This window comes from Panulirus ornatus, chromosome 71, assembly GCF_036320965.1.
Source record: "Panulirus ornatus isolate Po-2019 chromosome 71, ASM3632096v1, whole genome shotgun sequence".
In the NCBI taxonomy this organism is placed as follows: domain Eukaryota; kingdom Metazoa; phylum Arthropoda; class Malacostraca; order Decapoda; family Palinuridae; genus Panulirus; species Panulirus ornatus.
In genome coordinates this window covers 11353503-11373917 of record NC_092294.1, presented here as the reverse complement: position 1 = coordinate 11373917, position 20415 = coordinate 11353503, and the positions used below count along the sequence as shown (strand labels likewise).

The window sequence follows — 20415 nt, the reverse complement described above, 5'->3', positions numbered from 1 at the left end:
TTTCTATCTTGCTTTCCATGAAGCGATGGTTAGGAGGGACTTTCACATTAGCTTAGTCGAAGTCTAGCGTCTGTGAGAAATACGCCTCTTGTGGCACGGATCTATCATTACATTATTTCACGTAACCTTCCTCATGTAGGCCGTAGGTATACTTTTACGGTGTCAGAGTTGCTGTATAGCGAACGAGATGTACGAGATGCAGAAGTGGCTGGTAGGCTCACCACGGCGAGAGAGCGTACATATATGGTCACGAATATGGACAAGACGATGGAGTACACATTTCGCGATTATACATGTGTTGTGGCCAGCATCCCAGATTGTGAGCACATCCTGGCTAATGAATGGTAAACACATCATCGAATATGGATATCTCTTGGGTACAAGTAATGTCTTCACACATAAATATACAGAATCTTCAACCATCTTCTCTCCAGATCTGGTCAGCAAAAAATCCTTCAGATCCTTAACTAGGCCAGAAGTCCTGGACAGGAACCCATTGATTGGTGCTGAGATTGCAGGATCTGCTCCTCCTGTCTCGCCTTTGGTGACTGTGAGAGTTACGGGAGGCAATGTTTCCTCAGGCGCTGAGAACTGTCCCTGGCTGAGTTTTACAAGCCCAGCGACCCAGGCTTCCCAAACACTAAGTAAACTTCATTTCTTCCTTCCATATAATTTCTCAAATTTTCTATTATGTTTTGCCCTTGTTCTTATTTTCATCGCCACTTATGGAAGGCTTGCATACTTTTTTCCTGTTCAATCTAAATTTCTATTTTCTTGCTGAGAGTGTTAGATACAATGTCTAGAAGTTTTAGAAATCAAATCATCTTTGACAGACATCGAAAGAAATATTAATATTTCTGAACTAGGAATGTTTGCTTAATAAACTGCGACTTTTGTAAATCTAAATACTGGAGAAGTTTCCCAGTGGTTGGCATACTAACATTCTTGGTTCTTGCAAGAAAGAAAAATATCTCAAAAATTCCATGACAGACAGCTGCTGGAAGTGACGCTACGGTTCCCACAGACAGAGCCAACACTGGAACTCTCGGCGTAAAATCATAATGAGCATTTGATGTTATTTTAAAAACTTGCCTTACGTAGGATCCAAGGAATATCACCACAATTATTATAATTGAGTTTTCTATGCAAATTAACTCATAGCTAATTTATTCCATGATGTAAATGCAATCATTTTACACTTCTTCACATACAAGTTGAAAACCAGAGAGAGAGAGAGAGAGAGAGAGAGAGAGAGAGAGAGAGAGAGAGAGAGAGAGAGAGAGAGAGAGAGAGAGAGAGAGAGAGAGAGAGAGAGAGAGAGAGAGAGAGAGAGAGAGAGAGAGAGGGGGGGGGGGGGGTCATAGAAGCTGCAGAGTTTTGTACACAATCTCAGTGAAAACATCTGCCAGCCTCGTCAGCTCCTGGGGTTGTCGGCTCTGCCACATCGGGGAGCAGCAGCAGCAGTATACAATGCTGGTTTCCCACCCTCCCTCCTCCCACGACTCCTTCACTTCTCCATCATCTATCAAGAGGGATTGTGGCTTCGACAGCACCAAAATACTTTCTCACACAGAGTGCAGACAAAGCTCACCCACCTGGTAAAAGGCAGAATTAATGGTACAGCGAACCACTGAAAGGATTTCGAATCAAAGAAGCATCTGGTGGTGAGGATTAGAGACAGCTCTCACAGGCACTATACTAACTCTAACGACTCTGTAGCTCTATAACGCTTCAGATCCAGGGAAGAACCAGACGCCATTCTTTGCAAGGACTTAAAAAGCAGTTCTATGATGTTCGTTTCTCACTCTTCTTTACTCCTATATTTTTGTGAGTAATTGGGTTATGGTTGGCTGGGAAAGCGGAGGGGAGAGTGTTCATGTCGTCTGTGGATTGTTACAGAAAGAATGATGGACGTATTCATGGTTGTTCTACGCTCTGAATTATTCTTATCGACTACGTCATGTCATTGGTGGAATAATGGAAGGGAATTAAAAGCACGTAATGCACAGGTCAGCATGAATCATTCATTCACTTACACAGTTAACTTTGCACATTCCTTTAATGAAAACACTGAAAAATAGAGTCAGGTGTGGCCTATGACGCGGTGGGTCACGTGACACTGTCATCTACAAATTCCATTCATTGTGGCATCCTGGTGTCGGGTCCAGTAATGAAATATTTGCCACCTCATTCCTCGGATGTTTGGGCGTTCGTGCAAAGTTTTATTTATTTTTGGCGAGTTGCTGAATATGCAGAAACGCTTGTATTCATTCTCGTATGCATGCATTGATATATCTATGTATGTTTGTATGTGTGAATGTATGCATAGTTGAATGCAAGCATTCATGAATATATAAAACGCTTGTATTTTTTATTCATGCATGTATGTATGCATAATTGATTGAATATCTGTGAAGAAATTATCTCATGAATTCTCATGAATAATATTTTTCTTTAAGATTTTGTCTCTTGATTTCTAAAATCCTTCTTGACACTTCCCATCCAAGGTGCCACCTGCTCCATCAAATATGTAAAACAGGGTGGAAAGTCTCTCTCCATCAATCTCATGACTCGTGCTAAAATGGCTGAGCCTCTTATGAAACTTAAATCATATTCTCTTGTGGGTTTAGAAGATGAAATTTGTGTCAGAAAATAAATGTAGGTCCCATTAAGGTTGATAACATCTTACTGGAGTTGAAAGTAAGAGAGAGAGAGGAGGAAGGAAAAATTGTGGGTAGCGAGAGAGAGACAGGCAGAATTTGATAACTATTCGCTGAAAAGATATGTAACTAACATTATCAAAATTAGAAAACACTTTAGATAGTTTTCGATATCAAGATATGATATCATCTTTGAAGGAGAACTCACAAATCTTTACATCATCAACCATATGTTGAAGTCAATAATCACAACAAGGGTCGTATTGTCATGTTGAAGGGTTTGGTCGTGGCTAATGGTCGTACCGGCGTGTTTAGGAGTCGTATAGTCGTGCGTAGTGATCAAACCACCGTGATGTAGGGATCTGAAGTGTCCAAAGCAACAGTAAAATGACACAGGTGTCTGTCAGAACAAGTGTATCTCCAGACACTGAGAAGAACAGAGGACCGTGGGTGAAGAATGACCTAATGAGAAATAACTAACCTCTTCTCAGAGGAAGGAGATATCAGAGGTTTTATATATGAAGGTCGAAGTTTCAGTTCGTTATTTGTTTTGAACGTCCAGTGACATCTTACAAAAAACCTGATGCACTCGTGTAGAAAATCTTATTTCCCACCGGACCAACCTGATTCAGGTTTTCCACTTGACTTTCCACTGATAAAGTAAGACGCAGCCGCCATGAGGGAAACATTCTGACGAGTGGGGAGAGGTTTCAACCCTTTTCCTCCGCCACGACTGTTGTGGGATGTTGTTATTCCAAGAGGAATTGGAACACGTCAAGCAAACTGTACTTGTGCATTAGATCAGCCGCCAGTCTGAAATAAGTTTAGGAGAAAGGTTTCATCCCGTGCTTCATATCGTGATGCGTCCATCAGAAATATGAATATACTGTGGAAAATGTTTTAGATGTGTGGTAAAGATTCTGGCCTACTGCTGAGTGTTTACTCGCTGATCACCATTAATCTAATAACATGCATTCCATCCATCAACCAGCGCCCATTAGGGGAATAGATCAGAGCTATTACGAGCCAATCCATCGAGCTATAGACATGCCGGTTTGTAGCAAAGATAGGAACCCTTTCAACTCACCAGGGCTGAGCAAAATACATTCACGAACATTTCCCTAAAGAGACTCAAAGCTTAAAACTAAATACAGTGGGATAAAGCTGATATAGTACCTTAGGACGGAAATTCTCCTGTTGACTCATTGTTATCTGTAGCGTCTCATTAGAAAATATATAGACTTTTAATAATGGATAAATTCCAATCGCAGAACTTTGATAAAAATTATGTAAATACCTCCAACTTTACAGTTAATCTGTAATATAAAATTTTATAAATTAATTACCTTTCATCAGTTTTGGGCAGAATATCACTACATTTCAATTTGTTATTTTGGGAAACATAATGTCTCCTAATGAAGTGAAATTAAATGAAAAATTTAAATTCAATTAACATGATTTACAGCCCCTGTCAACATTGATGAGCATCAAAAGCAATTATCACATCCGCGTGATATATTCCGACTCATAATTCTGTCACAGTGGATCTTCATTCCTCGACCAATAATTGAATCATGAGATTAATAAGTGTTTACATACATCTGTGTTCGCGTGGTTCCACCTTTAGCACATGTCCTCATCCACATAAATTCATCAGTATCAAATTTTGTCTGTATCAATAATTCTCTCGGGAGACACATTTATATCCAAAATATTTCTTTTACATAATTTTCTGTAAATCAGTAAATTTCAGCGGGGATTAGCAAGTGGGATATAGAGTAAGATTTTTTTGTTTATTGACACCTGTGATGTTGATTTTATGTTAGTCGTGAGATCTGAACATCATCCCTTCAACATGATGGTGAAAACCCCTGACGAGGACTGAACGACCCCAGACCATAACAGTACGACTCTTGGCTCTTACAACACGGGTAAAAGGGTCGTAAGATGGTGCTTAAAAGTCATACCTTCCTGCTGCGAAAGTGGTTAAGAAGCACAAAGAGAACTTGTCATCCTGATGTTATTTTTTTCTTCTGGTTTATCTCTTTGGCTCAAGAACTGTAAAGGTCACTTGTCCACAAATAGATGTTTATGGTAAGTTGTAAAGTCTTTGGTGTTTTGTGAGATAATAGGAAGGAGGATAATATACTAGACAAACACACCAGCCCAATAACATCCAGAGGTAGAACCCCAGATGTACCTCTGAAAACATTACACCTCTCTCGAGACACTGTGATATTACGGCTCACGGAGACAAAGTATACCCACTCCGCCAGCCATAGCAAGGAACCAGCTAGAAATGAAAGCAGTGCCATTCCCTCTCACATATACACTCACACACCTCCTCTCCCTACCACTTAACAGCAAGCAGCAACAGTTGGATGGTAACAAAAGCATATCGCATGGGTGACATAAAAGAATGGCTGGCTATTGTGGGTCGTCGCCGTTGTACAGAAAGAGGGAGATGAGTCACCAGCCCGCAGGCAGAGTGAATGGGAGTCGACCAGAGCAATGTATTACGGCTGGTCCAAGACGACAGCCTCGCGTTTGTCTGCGGCCTGAGATGAGCGAGAGACATTTGTCAAGAAAAGATATGAGGAGGTTGTTGTGGATATGTCAGAATTTGGCACTGCATGCAAGGATTCATACTACATTCAACTTTTGATGATACCTAAATGTATGCGCTCTCTTTTTTTTCTAATGTCTTGTCCTCTTTGAGATGTGGTAAGCTTGAAGTCTTGTTAATTTATACAATTAACTTTTAGAATAGTCACACAAACTTGTAATACCTATTTTCAGTGGACACTGCTGACTTTAAGCATTATACCTTCAAGATATCTGGACTCCTCTGAATTTCAGCCCTGGTATTCTAACATTCAAATACGAATCTCCTTCCTTTTCTTCTTTCTACACAAAGCTCGGCCATAAATCTAACCAGACAAGAATAGGATGACGTCATTCATTGTGAAGTATTGCTTTTCTATGTATGTTTGAGAGGAAAGAGGGTAAGTGAAGAAGGCATCGACACTGCTACTCTCTCATGTATAACATTTACCTTTGGCAAGTTTTTACCTTCTATCTCCTCATGATGATTATGTCCTCTGTCTATCTTGTCGGTCCTTCTGTACGTACGTCTCTGTCACTCTGGTTCTCCACCTGTCTGTAAGTCTTTTTACGCGTCCGTGTGTCTGTCTTACATTCACTTTCTGTATGACTTTTCCGTCTCTGTGTATTTCTGTCTATCTTTTCATTTGACAGACAGTCAGTCTGTCAACATCTGAAAGTCAAATTGTTAGCATAAACCTATCTGGTGCACTGACTTTCCTTATCCCCTCTATATTTTGAACACTTCCTCAATTCTTAACTCACTACTGTTCGCAACGATTAATTCGCAACAAGGAATTATTCTCACATGAACATGAATAATCTCACAGCAACCGTATGTTAATGTTCGCGAAGTGTAAGTCATGTTCACAAAATGAATGTGGCTCACTCTTAAAGAGGAAAACAGGGCCATAAAGAACACTCAGGTGGACTGTATTGAAGTTTGTATGCTTGAAGCATCTCAGGTTAACACAGCATCACCGAGACTACCAACATCAGGTCAAAGGGCTTCTCATAAGTGGCATTTCGTACAAAAGATCTTCCACAACCTTTGGAGCCTTGTCAAGATAAGCACTTTTGTGTTTCATAATGAACAGATAGTTTCTTTAGTAAATACATTGTACATCGTTTTATTTTCAAAGTATTTCGTTAATCATAGAGCCCAGGATGGTGTTGAATCTGTTATTGGATCTAACCGTTATTAACATCTGGATGGTCAAAGAACGAGAGTCCGTAATATTAACATGAAATATGCAAAGATCAAACAAAGTCAAAGACCACACGGAACCTAACGACTGCTGAAAACCTAACGACCTCTGAGAAAATAAAGACCACATAAGAAAAAGGGCCAAATACATGCAAGATAACAGACAAAGATAACATCCACACGAAATAATAGACAAAGACCGTATCCACACAAGATGAAATACAAAGACCATATTCACGCAAGGTAACAGACAGAGACCACACCTACACAAGATAAAGACAACATGAAGAAAGAAAACCTCAAAGAACCCAGACGCTAAAGATAAGCTCGGAATAAGGCATTTTACATTGTTTGCACTGCCTGACTTATTGAGAAAACGGAGATGAAATATGTTAAAAAACCGAACCATTATGAGATTAAAAGCGCGTATATATAACTTTGTGACCAGTAGAAAACCATTACCATTCCTCCAGTTTTTGTCCAGCGTTATTAAATCATAGAACTCACTTTCTTTTGTGAATGGTTTTATTATTCAAATCAGGCGGCAAAACTTAACTTGAAAACAAGGACGTTTCACACACTAGAAAATACTGATATCTTTGCCTCATCTTAATGGTATTTTTTCTTTTCCTAATCTACAGGACGGAGACATACACACACATGAAGACACAAACACACACACACACACACACACACACACACACACACACACACACACACACACACACACACACACACACACACACACACACACACACACACACACACACACACACACACACACACACACACACACGTAATCACTCAGTGTGTCTTGGAAGCTCTTCACTGCCTTTCTTAAATCAATGTTTTCATTTTAAGATATTATTAGTTGTATCGAAATATTCGTGTGTTTTTTCTTTTTGTCTCTAAGTTTCGCTACCCCTCATTCATATCCTCTGTCTCTGTATCTGACTTCCTATCGATGTATCTGTCTAAATCTGTCATCCTTTCTTTTTTCGTCTTCTTGTCTGTCTATCATTCTCCATTTGGAGTTCATGATTTTGTTTATTCTGTATTTGCCACGTTGTATACTGTTTTCTTCCCGCAACATGCGATTCGTCTGTGTCTTACCTGTGTCATCTGAGCACAACGAAGACCAACCAACTTGTCCTAAGATAGCTGTATTAAATCCTGTTATCAGGTGATATCCTACATTTCTTCCTTATGATAATATGCTTCTCGTTTCCTATAGTATATCACTAATTTGTTTATGAACACTTTTCTATATATCTTTGTTCTGTCAAATACCTGTTCTGTTATTTCATTTCTTAGAAGTGGTCTAACCATAGTCAGTCTTCAGTAAAGTTTGTCCTTATCTTATTTTTTCCCCTCCACGTCTGGGCTATCTGCCAGAAAGAATCAGCTGATGAGACGTGAACAAAAGAGCGCTAAGATTCCTCTGTTCGGACATAAAGAATGGAGTCTGGAGGAACAGCTGATCAGACGTAAACAAAGAGGTCCCTTTCAAAAAAGGGGGAAAAATAAGGAGAAAAAAAACCGAGGCCATTCTCTACGCTTATTATCCGCTAAAGTCTTTATTCAGCCGATGATGTAAGAGTCTCGTCTGTGAAGGTCCTCTTTTGTATTGATGTGTGTGTGAACAAACACAATCCCAGGTTTGGCTTTACTTATTCAAGTCTTTCTAACTGCGTTCAAGTTCGGCGGAATTCAGATTCATTTATCTCAGTTTTCGTGTTGAGAATCTAATTAATCATTCAATGGACATGCCTACCCGCTGAGTTGTGTAGCGCATTAGGGAATATTGCCTGACGATAGACCGAGAGAAGAGGGAGGCTGGGAGTGACGGAGGAGAGGGATTAGAAGCGCCTGATTAATGAGATGGCGACATGGGGGAAAGATTTATTGATCATTCATCATAAGGAAAGCTATCAATCACAATGCCTGAGTTAAGACGTCTGATGATTATGCAGATGCAGAGGTTAAACGGTTGCAATGTGTACAGTGTGTCGTGTACGTTTATGTAATTGGCAGGATCGTCACTGTCAAAGGAGTACGTGACAGGATTACAACGTACATTGCAGACGAGACCACCGAGAGTGCGGAAGACAGATGATGAAGACGCATTACCTCAAGAAGCATCAAGGTGTCAGTGATGCTCTTACTCTGTTGATTAGACCCTGGCGTTATTAGCGAGATATCGAGACTATTAGTGATGCACCGGCGTCGATGGTAAGGAACTATGGCTATTATAGAAAAATTGAGGTTGTTAATAACGCACTGGCGCTGTTAGTGAGGCACTGAGGGTGTTGGCGAAGCACCAAGTAGTAAATGAGACTGTGTCATGTAGCTGTTTACCAGGAAATATGCGCCTATCATGGAAGTGAGATGTCTTATATATTTCAAGGGATTGCTACCTCATCCAGCTCCCGCTGTGCTCAATACGTCACCATGGATAATAATGTCTATCCGAAGTGTAGGCTTATGACTGCGTATATATATATATATATATATATATATATATATATATATATATATATATATATATATATATATATATATATATATATATATATATATATATATATATATATATATATACATTGTATAGACAATGTATATAATGCAGTGGTATCAATCGATGTATATCTTGTCTGTGCGTTCTAGAAAGACATAGTGATCTAATGTATTGCTCCATGTGCACAGATGTGAATTTTCTTTTTTCTTCTGCCATATCTGCAGGCATCTTTATCAATTTATTGACAGAAATAAAGTAAAATACTTTGAAAAGTCTCTTTTGATAGTTCATAATGTCGCATGTCATGTAAAGAAGAGTATATGACAAAGATAGAGAGGCCTGAGCTATGGGAGGTGTCAGCGGCAACACTAGGTCGGCGCGCGGGTCTCCGGCCTGATGCGTACACAACTCTACACTTCACTTATTCTGCCTAATATAATTTCTCAGCTCAAACGACGTTCTCCGAGAGCTCTCAATCAATCCCCATATTACATGCAAGACTTGTAAGATGATGTGAATGTATATATATCAATCATGAATATGTTTCTAATAATGTTCTCGCTGAATTATTACAAAATCAGGGCTGAAATACAAAGCGTAATTAACTATGAATATACTTATAATTTACATTATAGTTGTATCCATAGATAATAATTGTCTAGTGAGACAGAACGGTCATCAGAGAGACTCTTAACTATGTGTGAGTTACTAAAGATATAATCATGAACGTAAGATCGATACTAAGACATTGAGAATGTAGGTAGAGAAGTCTTCTTTGTGGCATTGAGGCTTTTAATGAAGCAACGAGGCTGTTGATGAAGCAATGAGGTTCTTACTGAAGCTGTAAGGTTTTCAGAGAGGCAATGAAGTTATAAATAAGACAATAAGATCGTTAGAGAGGCGGTGAAGTTACTAGTGAGGCGATGAGGTTGTGAGAAAGTCGCTGTAGCTGTCCATGAAGCTGCTATGTCTCCAAATGTTTTACAAATTGAGTTAAAAACTGAAGTGAATTATTGTAAAATGTTTCTAGGTTTACTTTACAATGTTTCAAGTTAAGTGAGGAAGGATACACGACAGTGATAGGCTGGTCCGAGCAGAGGGAGAGTTTGCAAGTGACGGTACTGGGGCATCGGGTCTCCAGGCGTGGAGCGACAAAAACTCTACGGTAACCGCGCGCCGCATTTCACTTACTTTCGCGTAGATTTTTAACTCGCGATGCGTCGATGTTTTCAACACCTTTCTTTCAGTACTGTATTGTGATTATTATGGATATGTATTGTAATTCAATCATATATTAATCATATGTGAGGATTTCGTTTATAAAGTATCTATAAAGATCGGAAAATGATATTCAAAATTAGTGCAAAATATTTTGAATCGGGAATATACCAGCGGTTTACAACTCACTGTAATAATCTCAGATGGTCCCTGGTAACGCCTTAATTACTTATTCATGCAGACTTTTATTCAGTTGCATTCACTTTAAGTTGAGAAGTTCTGCATAATAATGTCAGCAAGGAACAGAATACTTCTAATATATTCTGAAATTTACGTACAGATATAAAATACTCCATGACAGCCTTGCATCCTCCTGTATCCTTTGTCAAAAAACAACGTTTTCGATCAGTCTACTATAAGGAAGGGCATTTTGTAATAATTCTCCTTCAGAAGTGAATGATACATTATAAACTCGAGAGTAACGGTTTGGTTATCATGTGTCTCCCTCACACTGCAGTCACGTCCTCTTTCTACTGAGAATAAGATCAACATATTTTCATATTAATGTCAGACGTGTGTACTAAGGACATACATCACAAGTTCACTGCTGAGTCGAGCAGCAGCATCTTTACGGATCTGTTCAACAGCCGAGGAAAAATATTCTTATACGAACAATTTTAACGAAATAGTGACTTAAATTGTTCCTAATGAAGTGACTTATTGATTCCCAGAGACAACACTGCTCCCTCTACTTTATTCACTGAACGAACTACATCTTCATATCATTTGGCACGACACATGGGAACAGATTCCCGATGCCCTTGTTACTAAAGCTGACGAGGCGATGTGTCACGCGTTCTAACGAGACTGCATCAGGAAAAACATATATCATTTAAACTTTTGATATCTCTATGGCTTACGTCCGACCCACATGTTACATTCCCTTCTTTGTAACTAAATAATCTACAAACGTTAAGATTCGTTATTATCTTTATCTAGGTCCTATGTTGACAGACACATGTATTCGTGATAAATGGAATTATGTGATTAAGAAAGTTTTTTTCTGTTTTCAATCATCATCATTGATATGAGACTTTACCATGTATAGTCATATGACACACTTCCTTAATCTAGTAAAAGGTCTTTTATAACAATGACGGAAGAGAAATGTTACAGTCACTGCGTCTCATGTTTCACGTACTCGTTATGAATTCATGTGAGACTTGATTTAGAAGATGCCATCACAAGTGACCATATCTTTACTCACTTGTTGTAGAGGACGATGTCAGGCAGCCAGATGATCTCGGAGGGCACGTACAGCTCCGTCACTCCACCGTATTCTTCAGGGTCCCACTGGAACTTGTGGTCTCGCCATTCCTGCAGGAGAGACAGACTCTTAGTGGCTCACAGGGACTTCCAGTAGGTTCTCATGATTTCCTAATATAAGTCGAGTGATGTTTGCGTCATCGAGGTTGGTGTAGGAGACGAGTAGGGTGCTCAGGTTGGGTAATGTCGTGTGGAGAGTGAGTTTTGGGTACTGTCCTTATATTCAAAATGACCAACGCGGCACGGACGAGTGTGCCCCAATCTAGGCCATCTTGGGTGAAAGAAAAATGTTGGAAAGAAGGAAAGTAGAAGTTAATCAGGGTTTCAAGAGTGTTTGTAGACCTGACTCTGAAAGAATGACTATATGAGGAAGGAAAGACATATGAAGGATGAGTAGTCCATAGCTTTACTGTTTGAGGATAGAAAGAGGTATCACAGCGGCCAATCCTAGAGTGGCTGGTTGTCACACAGAAGTTATGGGAAGCAGTAGCCAAACGCTTGCCGCGGGTCTAAACCTTGGGGTTGCGGACACATGCAAACACTTCCCGAAAACAGTGGCCAAAATTATACCAATAGAATATAGAGAAAGAGCAGCAACATGGCGGTACACGGAAAGAGAAAGTTTAAGACAAATGGAGGTGGAGAGTGAACTACCTCAGATATGTGCGAATAAAACCGTGTAGATCTGAAGCATTATGCTAGATGCCAAATGTATCGTCACCTGGGGTTTGGTTAAGACTAATACACCATGACAGACATGCATCCAGGGATAATTCAGAAATAAAAATGACGCTTGAAAAAGAGTAAATGATGTTTCATAAGCCGTCAAAAATGCTTTAAAAGCCGTAAGCAGTACTGATTAAGGTAAGATCCTGATGTCTTATTAGAGTTTCACTGACAACTGTTGTGTATATATATATATATATATATATATATATATATATATATATATATATATATATATATATATATATATATATATATATATATATATATATATATATACATGATGGTTTATTGGATACTTTTGCTGGCAATGGACAACAACGCAGGAGAGAACTAAAATGGCTGCAAAATAAGAACGATCAGTTCACTTACTGAACTGACAGGAGACGCTTCGTCAGGCACTCCAAGTCTTATTGGCTAGAGAGGAGGTCTTGCCGGCTTCACGAGTGTATCCTTCAAGGGTCTGGATCCACGACAATATTGGCTTTCAAGTTTGGGCGAGATTTCTCTTGTATCAGGTATCTGTTGGCGTTCCTTACTTGACCTTAGTCAAAGGTGTCACTCTGTGCATGGCCTCAGCTGTGTTCAGTACGTGACCACAGTCATGGGTGACAAAATGACATGATCTCATGAATAGCTGACACACAGTCCATAACCCCATCTGAGGCTCTGACTTCCAGCCATGGATAATATTTGATAACGGAGGAACTTGATACGTTATTCCAGTCTTGGGTGGAACTGAATCCTTGGCCTTAGTCCTCGGTAAGCTTAATACTCAGCCGCTGTAGACAAAATTTTGCGTTTGAGTAATTCCCGAGTGGGGCTTAGAACTTGTCGCTAGTCACGGTTGGAGTTCAATAATTTGATCTCCTGTCCTTGCCGGACCTAAATTCTGACCCATGTCATGGGTGTAACTCCACCATGAACCTGTCTTATGGGTGACAGTTGATTCTTTTCGCCATTTGATCGTGGGGTCTGATCTCTTATTCCAGTCTTGTGTGATGCATCCCTTGACCCAGCTCGAATATGGCAGCCAATCTTTAACCTCACCAGAGTGTAACAATATATAACCCCAGTCTTGTACGATACTCCGTCACTGACCTTATTCACAGGAATCACTCGACCCTGAATTCATTCACGATTGGTTTCTGGTCTCTCTCTTCACTTATTTCTGGTATTGGACTTAATACTTCACTCTTGTTGGCACTTGATCCTTGAGCATAGCTCAAACAAGACACTCAGTCTTTGATCACAGTCATGTGTGGCAAACAAGTTTTATATCCTCGAGTTCGTCGATCGATGTGATCCTATTTATGTGTGACACTTGTGGCCTTTCACCCCCCTCCATGCATGAAACTCGACCCTTGACCTCTTTAATATGTGGGACTCGACCTTTAGATCCTTTTTTTTTGTTGCTTTCGACCCTTGATACTATCCTTGTGCACCACTTGTTACCACTCAAACCCTGTGTGGCATGCGACCGCAGCCTGTATAACACATGATCGTTTACTCTATTAATGTGTGAGGTGCGAGCCTTGACCCATACTGGTGAGGTCCTGAATCCCTGAACCCAGTCATGTCTGACATTCAGTCCCTGACCCTAGTCATGCATGGTGCCACTGTGCCCATTCCACTCTCCATGGGTAAGTCATGGTACAACTTCATGACACTGAGCTCGAAACATGCAGTGTCTGACCAACCCTTTCCCTGCCAGCAATAACTCCCCGCCATACTTCGAGCTCTGTCATCTTTTTTAAATAATTTCTTATTTTCCAGTCTGTTTTTCTTTCTTACTTTCTTCCTCTGTTGTTCCCCCTTTCTCTCAAGTTCTCCTCCCGTCTCGCAACCATCCCAGACAATTTCTTTTGCTTTCCCTTTCTCACTCTTTCTTTCCCCTCTTTCTCTTTTTAACTACCCCCTTCTCTAATTCTCCCCACGTCTCTGTATCACCCTCTATATCTCATTCTGTCTAATTCTACTTTTTCTAACTTTATTCTTCTCTCCTGATGATCCCCGTCCCTCCTACTCCCTCCTTCCCTTAGACGCCTATCTCTTCCGCTTCCTTCCTTCCTCTTTCACACTCTTCGCTCTTTTCACTCTCTTCCTGAACGGATGAGGTTTCGCCATCAAGTTTATGGGATGTTTTGATATTCCTTTTTGTGTTTCTTCTTCATATACGTATCACTAAATTCACTCGTGACTATGTGTCTTCACTCAGTATCACAGTATACACTTGTATTCACGTGCATTGCTTTGACGGGACACCTATAAGGCCTCCATTGCGAAAAAAAAGATCTGTTGCACTGTACAGCCAGATTATTGAAAACGTTTCAAAGAGGCTTTGAAAATGGAAAGAAAGAAGACGGAACGCAATGGGGTCATGGAGCCGTGATTACCTGTGAGAGATTAACAGTTCCTAAATACCTTACATGTCGGACCCTAAATCCACCTACCATCTGCAATGTCTGTACTTCTCGTAAGTAACCTGTCCAATTCTGGTATTTCTCACGACAGGATCAGCTGTCGAGGCGACAGTCCAATAATTGCGACTCGGCCCTCGCCTCCTGCTCTCTCACTCCAAGAAAATTTAGCACCAAATGAAACGGCCAAACATTTTCTCTTGTCAGGAGGAAGTAGGTCAGGAAGTGAAAATTGTAAAATTGGATAAGGTAACGAGACGTATGCTCTTTCCCTTGATGTCCTGTGTAAATGTAAACACTAAATTTCACTTTTTCTCCTTAATCTTTATCTTTTCTCCAATAGATTCAGAATTTATGGTCGTGAAAAATGTACCCAAGCCTTGGGTGCATATCGCTGGTGCCCTCTGTCGTGCGAGTGCGGCAAGACCCAATAAATCTTATGTTAATCGTGCCATATCTATCTCTGGGCCAACAAGCGTGCTGATATATGGTTCTTCTCTCGCGGAGAGGAATGATCCCGCCGCCCAAGTATCTGTGAGTGTTATTGATGGTGTCTGCAGCAAAAGGGACGCCATTTCATTTTCTTGGCTGAACCCTTTCTGCCCTAGTCATGTTAACGATGTCATCTTTAATCGCAGCCCACCCCACTCATGTTCACTTGATCTCCCTGACCCGCACCCAGCCTTAGCCATGTTCACTCAGTCTTCCTGACTTCCATATTGCTTCAGGCACTCATACTCCCTAGTTTGTTTTTAGGTTATCTGTGATTAATCAGACAGCTGCAAACAGTCAGTAACATTCACCTTTATACAGATATTTTTAACCCCTCATCTTCGCCTAATGGTTTTCATTTAACTACCTTAATCATTTCCCCCTAGTCAAACTGTACCATCAGATAATTAGATAGCACATACATAATTTTCAGTAGTCTTTGCTTAATTAAATCAAATTACTTGTCCTCATTCAGTCACCATCAGCCAGTTCTCTTCATCATGTCATAATCACCCCTTCAAATACCTCTTGCCAATTTCACTTTTCCATTCCCATTCATTCACCCTCAGCAAGTCATCTCAACACAGTTTTCTTTCATCCAGTCATCTCCGATCACCAGACATCCAACCACTCAACACAGCCTCCAGTGCTCTCGCCCCCCCCAAAAAAAAACCCATTAAACCCGGATCTTGTTTGGGTTCATCCCCTTCTCCAATATCTAATTTCCATCGTCTGTGAGAGGACATTCAGTCGTCACCCTCAGCACTTCTTCGCCAAAATATCATCGTAATGTTGAGCTTCGACTCCACCCCACACCAACAGCAGCCTTCATGATCCTATGCTTCCTGCTTCCTCCTCACCTCCAGGGCCACCCCATCACTCCTCATCTCCCTCTCTGGAAGGTCATCTCCATTCATCCCCATCCTCCACCCCTACACTCCCTTCCGCTGAACTCATTACATTACGTTCACCATCACCCCAACCCTCTTCCTCTCCCACAACTTCCTCCCCACTCCACCACAATCTACTCCCGAGCAACTCTTTGCCCACTCTGCAATCCACTCCTCATTCTACCACAACTCACTACCCACTCCACCACAACTCCCTCTCCACTCCACCACAATCCACTTTTCTTTTTCTATAAGCTATTCTCTCTCCTCCAAAACCAATTTTTCCACTCATCCATAACCTACTCCATCCTCATCCACAATCCACTCTCCCTCCCTCACAGCTCACTACCCACCAACCACAAGTAACTCTCGACCCTCCCTCCCTTCCCTCTCTTAGCAGAGAGAGTCACTCGCAGCGCCAGATGAGACAGCAGGGGTCGAGGCATGGGAGGTCGACAAGAGAGGTCGACAAGACGGGTTGACAGGAGAGGTCGACATATTGGAAGGGCTTCAGGAGACAATCTTTTCTGTTATCGACCTCTGGCGTCGAACAAATGTCTTGTCGTCACCTCCGTGACCTCCTGTGATTGACCTCCGTGGAGTGGAAGGGTAGGAGAAACGGTGAGCTGGGCAGGGGGCAGGATGGGAAAAGAATGTGGGAGTGGGAGAGAAGAGACGAAGGAAAGGAGAGTTAGAAACAGATGCAGTAAATGTTGAAGCGAGGGATTCCAACCTTGACTTGGTCAGTGTGGAAATCGTTTGAAATTTCACTCATCTCAAAAATCTTCGCAACACAACTAAAACTCTTGATCAAGTTACAGCACCATCATCAACGAAGCAAACTGGAGAGAACCATTAACAGATCTAACTGAAAAGAGATAAAAATCTAATCAGTTCGTTAGTCACCATTTGTCAAGTTGATTGTAGGGAAGCTGAAGGGAGGTTGCAGAAAACATTTGTCTGACTAATATATATATATATATATATATATATATATATATATATATATATATATATATATATATATATATATATATATATATATATATATATATATATCATAATCATCATTATTATCAAGAAACAAAAAGCAAAATCTCGTGCAGTCTTCCAGTGTGAATCTGGTGTGAATCTTCCTGATGCTGTGAATACGGAAAATGCAATACTGGTTATCACCGTTCATCAGGAAGATAAACGGACCTCGTTTTCTTTACGGGCATCGCTGGTAATCGGAAGTAAATCTGAGGCGGGTCTGCTCAGGTCAGGTCCAGGGAAAAAACAATATATCTCCCTTAGACTTTATTTACCTTGCGATATCGAAAACTTGTTGGTGAGTTAAAACTTTTTTCAGAAGTTTGTTGGTTCTAAGTTGCAACAAAGAAATGCTGGAAATCTTTTCCTTGGCAGTAAACAACTGTGATAACATATCAGCACCAGTTGTGTCTGTCCCAGATATTACACTCTCATTTTTCTCTTACCATTCCATAGTATATCGCTAAATTTCCTGCCTCGGTCTCCAGTTGAAAAGTAATCATGATATTCTAAGGTGGTGTCATTACAAAGTTAATTTCCTCACGTCAATTAGCCTTGTTAGTGTAGCCTGGTGGTCACCAAGCTTCCAGTACATGTATGGTTCAGTTCCACACGTTTGCCCTCATCAATCCATCAGTATGTGTTGTAACTATTTCCAACAGTTTCAGTAAATACTTTCTCAACAATTCATACTCTTGCTGCCACTACACTATGAATATTTCTTGGTAATGCATTCGTACCATGACCTGAAATAACTTCAAAGCTAAACGACCCACAAACACTGTACAACATACATGCTAATTCAGCAATGTTACTCCACCGAATTTTTGCCCTGTTCACAGGATTTTCCTCCTGTCGTCTTCTTAATTCATGCTCGATTATCATGATCATCTTACTTATCTTCTCTCCTCTCTTTAAAACAGCATAGCCAGCTCTTCAACGCCCAGGAGCGCCACAAGCGGGCGCCGCACGAACTGTCGAGACGAGGAAGGCTGATCCACCAGCCGGCCGTGTGTGGGGTACTGACCCGTGGCTGATCCATCGCCTCAGTGAGGGCGATTGCTCTCGCTCTCTCAGGAGGCAAAAGACTGACTGAGGGAAGAAACATTACCTATTTTATGTTTGGTTCTCATCCTCGTCTAATAAAGTTCTAAATACAATTGATAATTTTCTACCTTCTATCAGCGCAAAACGAATCGGAAACGTTTAGAGATATTATTTCCTTGTAAACTCTATTAAGCAGACAGTGAATCACTAGGTGACAGAATGAGAGGGTCAAGCCATGGTTCATATACTCCGATGTGTCCTTGTGGCCACCTGTTAGTGTTTAGAGCTTAACGTAAACTGTTAATGGCGTTCCCTAACATCATTATATCCGAAGTCAAGACTCCCAGGCAGCTTCTGAATGGTCTACGGAGGATTTTCAATACTATTAATATGTCTTGGCAACACAGACAACACCCTCACGCGGGGTTTACCATTTCACAGGAGACACAGCAGCCATGTGCTGTATGCAGATTCTGTACCAGTTCCAGTCTGTCTTTCTGCTCGTATATTCATTTCATTAAAGTTTTCTTCTTAAACTTTTGAAAAATCCTTCACGAGGTGAGAAAGGAACTGACATAAGCGTGTATTAATCTTAAATCTATTGTTTTTCACCTCGAAGGGGCAACTCCATTCTTGTAAAGAGCAAAAATTACGTGTTTTTGTAGGTTGTCTAACGTCATTTTGGGAGGGGAGTTAATTAAGGGTTTGGAACTAACCTGTGACGGTGCAATAGTCTCTTCCTATTACATTTCTTAACGTTATATAATTCCATCATCAAACTTTCATCGAAAACCCATTTGATGTTGTATTTCTTATTCATTTTTAGATGAAACTTGCGCATTTGGGGCTATGTAAATGAACCAATGATCCAGTGGAATTTTTTTTCTTTCTCTTTACTTTCTCTTGGGTCTTTCCTACTCCAATCTTCCTCTAAAAGACCGCGAAGTCCCACTACGTAACCTTGTCCACCTGACTCACGTCTGGTATTCCCAGGACACACTACTTTCGCCATATGTTTCCTAGTTTTTGTATACACCACTTGTTTCCCCTTCCCAACGCCCTGCTCCTCTGGTCATACGATATTCTTGGCTATATATTTTTTTACACAAGGAAATCGCTTCCCTGGCAGTTCATTTTTCCAGTGTTCCACGAAACAACAAAAAATGTTTTTCTCTGTTGACTTTGATGAAACACGTGAGTTATCTGTGGACTATTTCTTTCCCATTAATATTCAATAATCAGTGTTAGTATTTCATTTAGTGAAATGTAATGGAACACAATTTCCTAAACATATTCATATAGATTTGTTTGGCTATATTATACCATTAGTTCCCTATCTACTCACCCTTTTCTAAATCCTTTGTTATGTTTCTCTGAAATCTGGCACACATATTGGTGTGGACTACACCTGGGCATTGCTCTTTTTTGTATACGAATATCAGATAACCCGCGTTATTTACATGCACAGGGGAGTGGAACATGATCCTGGTTGTCGCTCAGACCTACAACTATTGCAACTTTTGTGTGGATATCCAGAAGTATCAGAGATGAGACAAGTCTAAGACCAGAATCAGTGCAAAAATAAAATGTTGATATCCTTATTATTGACACATTATGACATTTGATTGCAAGTTATTTTTGCGTAAGAGTCAATAGATTTGAAGGATGATACAAGTAGATGGAATACGAAATGAAAAAATGCTTTTATAGAAGAAAACCATCTTAAGATCACACTGCCAGCAAATTATATACGCCACCTTTAATGCAACCCATCAACAGAGACGGCGATCTTCCTGTGTAGTAATGACGTAAAAATGTCCAGACTTACGATGCAATCCTCGTGGAATGTTTACTAACGGGAACCAGGAGGATGTATAAATTTAGATGAGTGTCACGAATTTGAAGGGATGAAAGTGACGCTTTCAGTTGTTCATCCGTATACAAGGTGAATAACCAGGAAATATTGTAATTGCGAAGCTCAAAAAACGAGCAAGGGCTGGCTTTCTATTGTAACCTACATAACTTAATCTAACCCTAGGTACGAATGCTTCTAGTATGTGCACAGGGATTCTGTCTCCTCTGATTATACTGTTGAGAGTTTCTTGAGATAATGTCCCAGAGGACTTCATCCTATTTCCCTGGTGAAGCGGAACTTAGCATACCTGAGAATGACATTTCTGCAATGTTTTTCTTTAATCCCTCCACCTCTCGTCTTTTGAAATTGTTTCTAAAGATCTTCTATGATGAAATTTTCTCTCGTTGTATCAAGCAGTGA

At 40.4% G+C, this 20415-nt stretch overlaps 1 protein-coding gene across 1 annotated transcript in view; it reads right to left on the bottom strand.

Annotated features, from left to right (window-relative positions):
• nAChRalpha2 (nicotinic acetylcholine receptor alpha2) overlaps positions 1-20415 on the bottom strand; it is a 372700-nt gene that overhangs the window by 17391 nt on the left and 334894 nt on the right. Inside the window, exon 3 of the mRNA XM_071660547.1 lies at positions 11475-11584. Within this exon, the coding sequence (XP_071516648.1) occupies positions 11475-11584 (110 nt within the window). The remainder of the gene's footprint in view (positions 1-11474; positions 11585-20415) is intronic.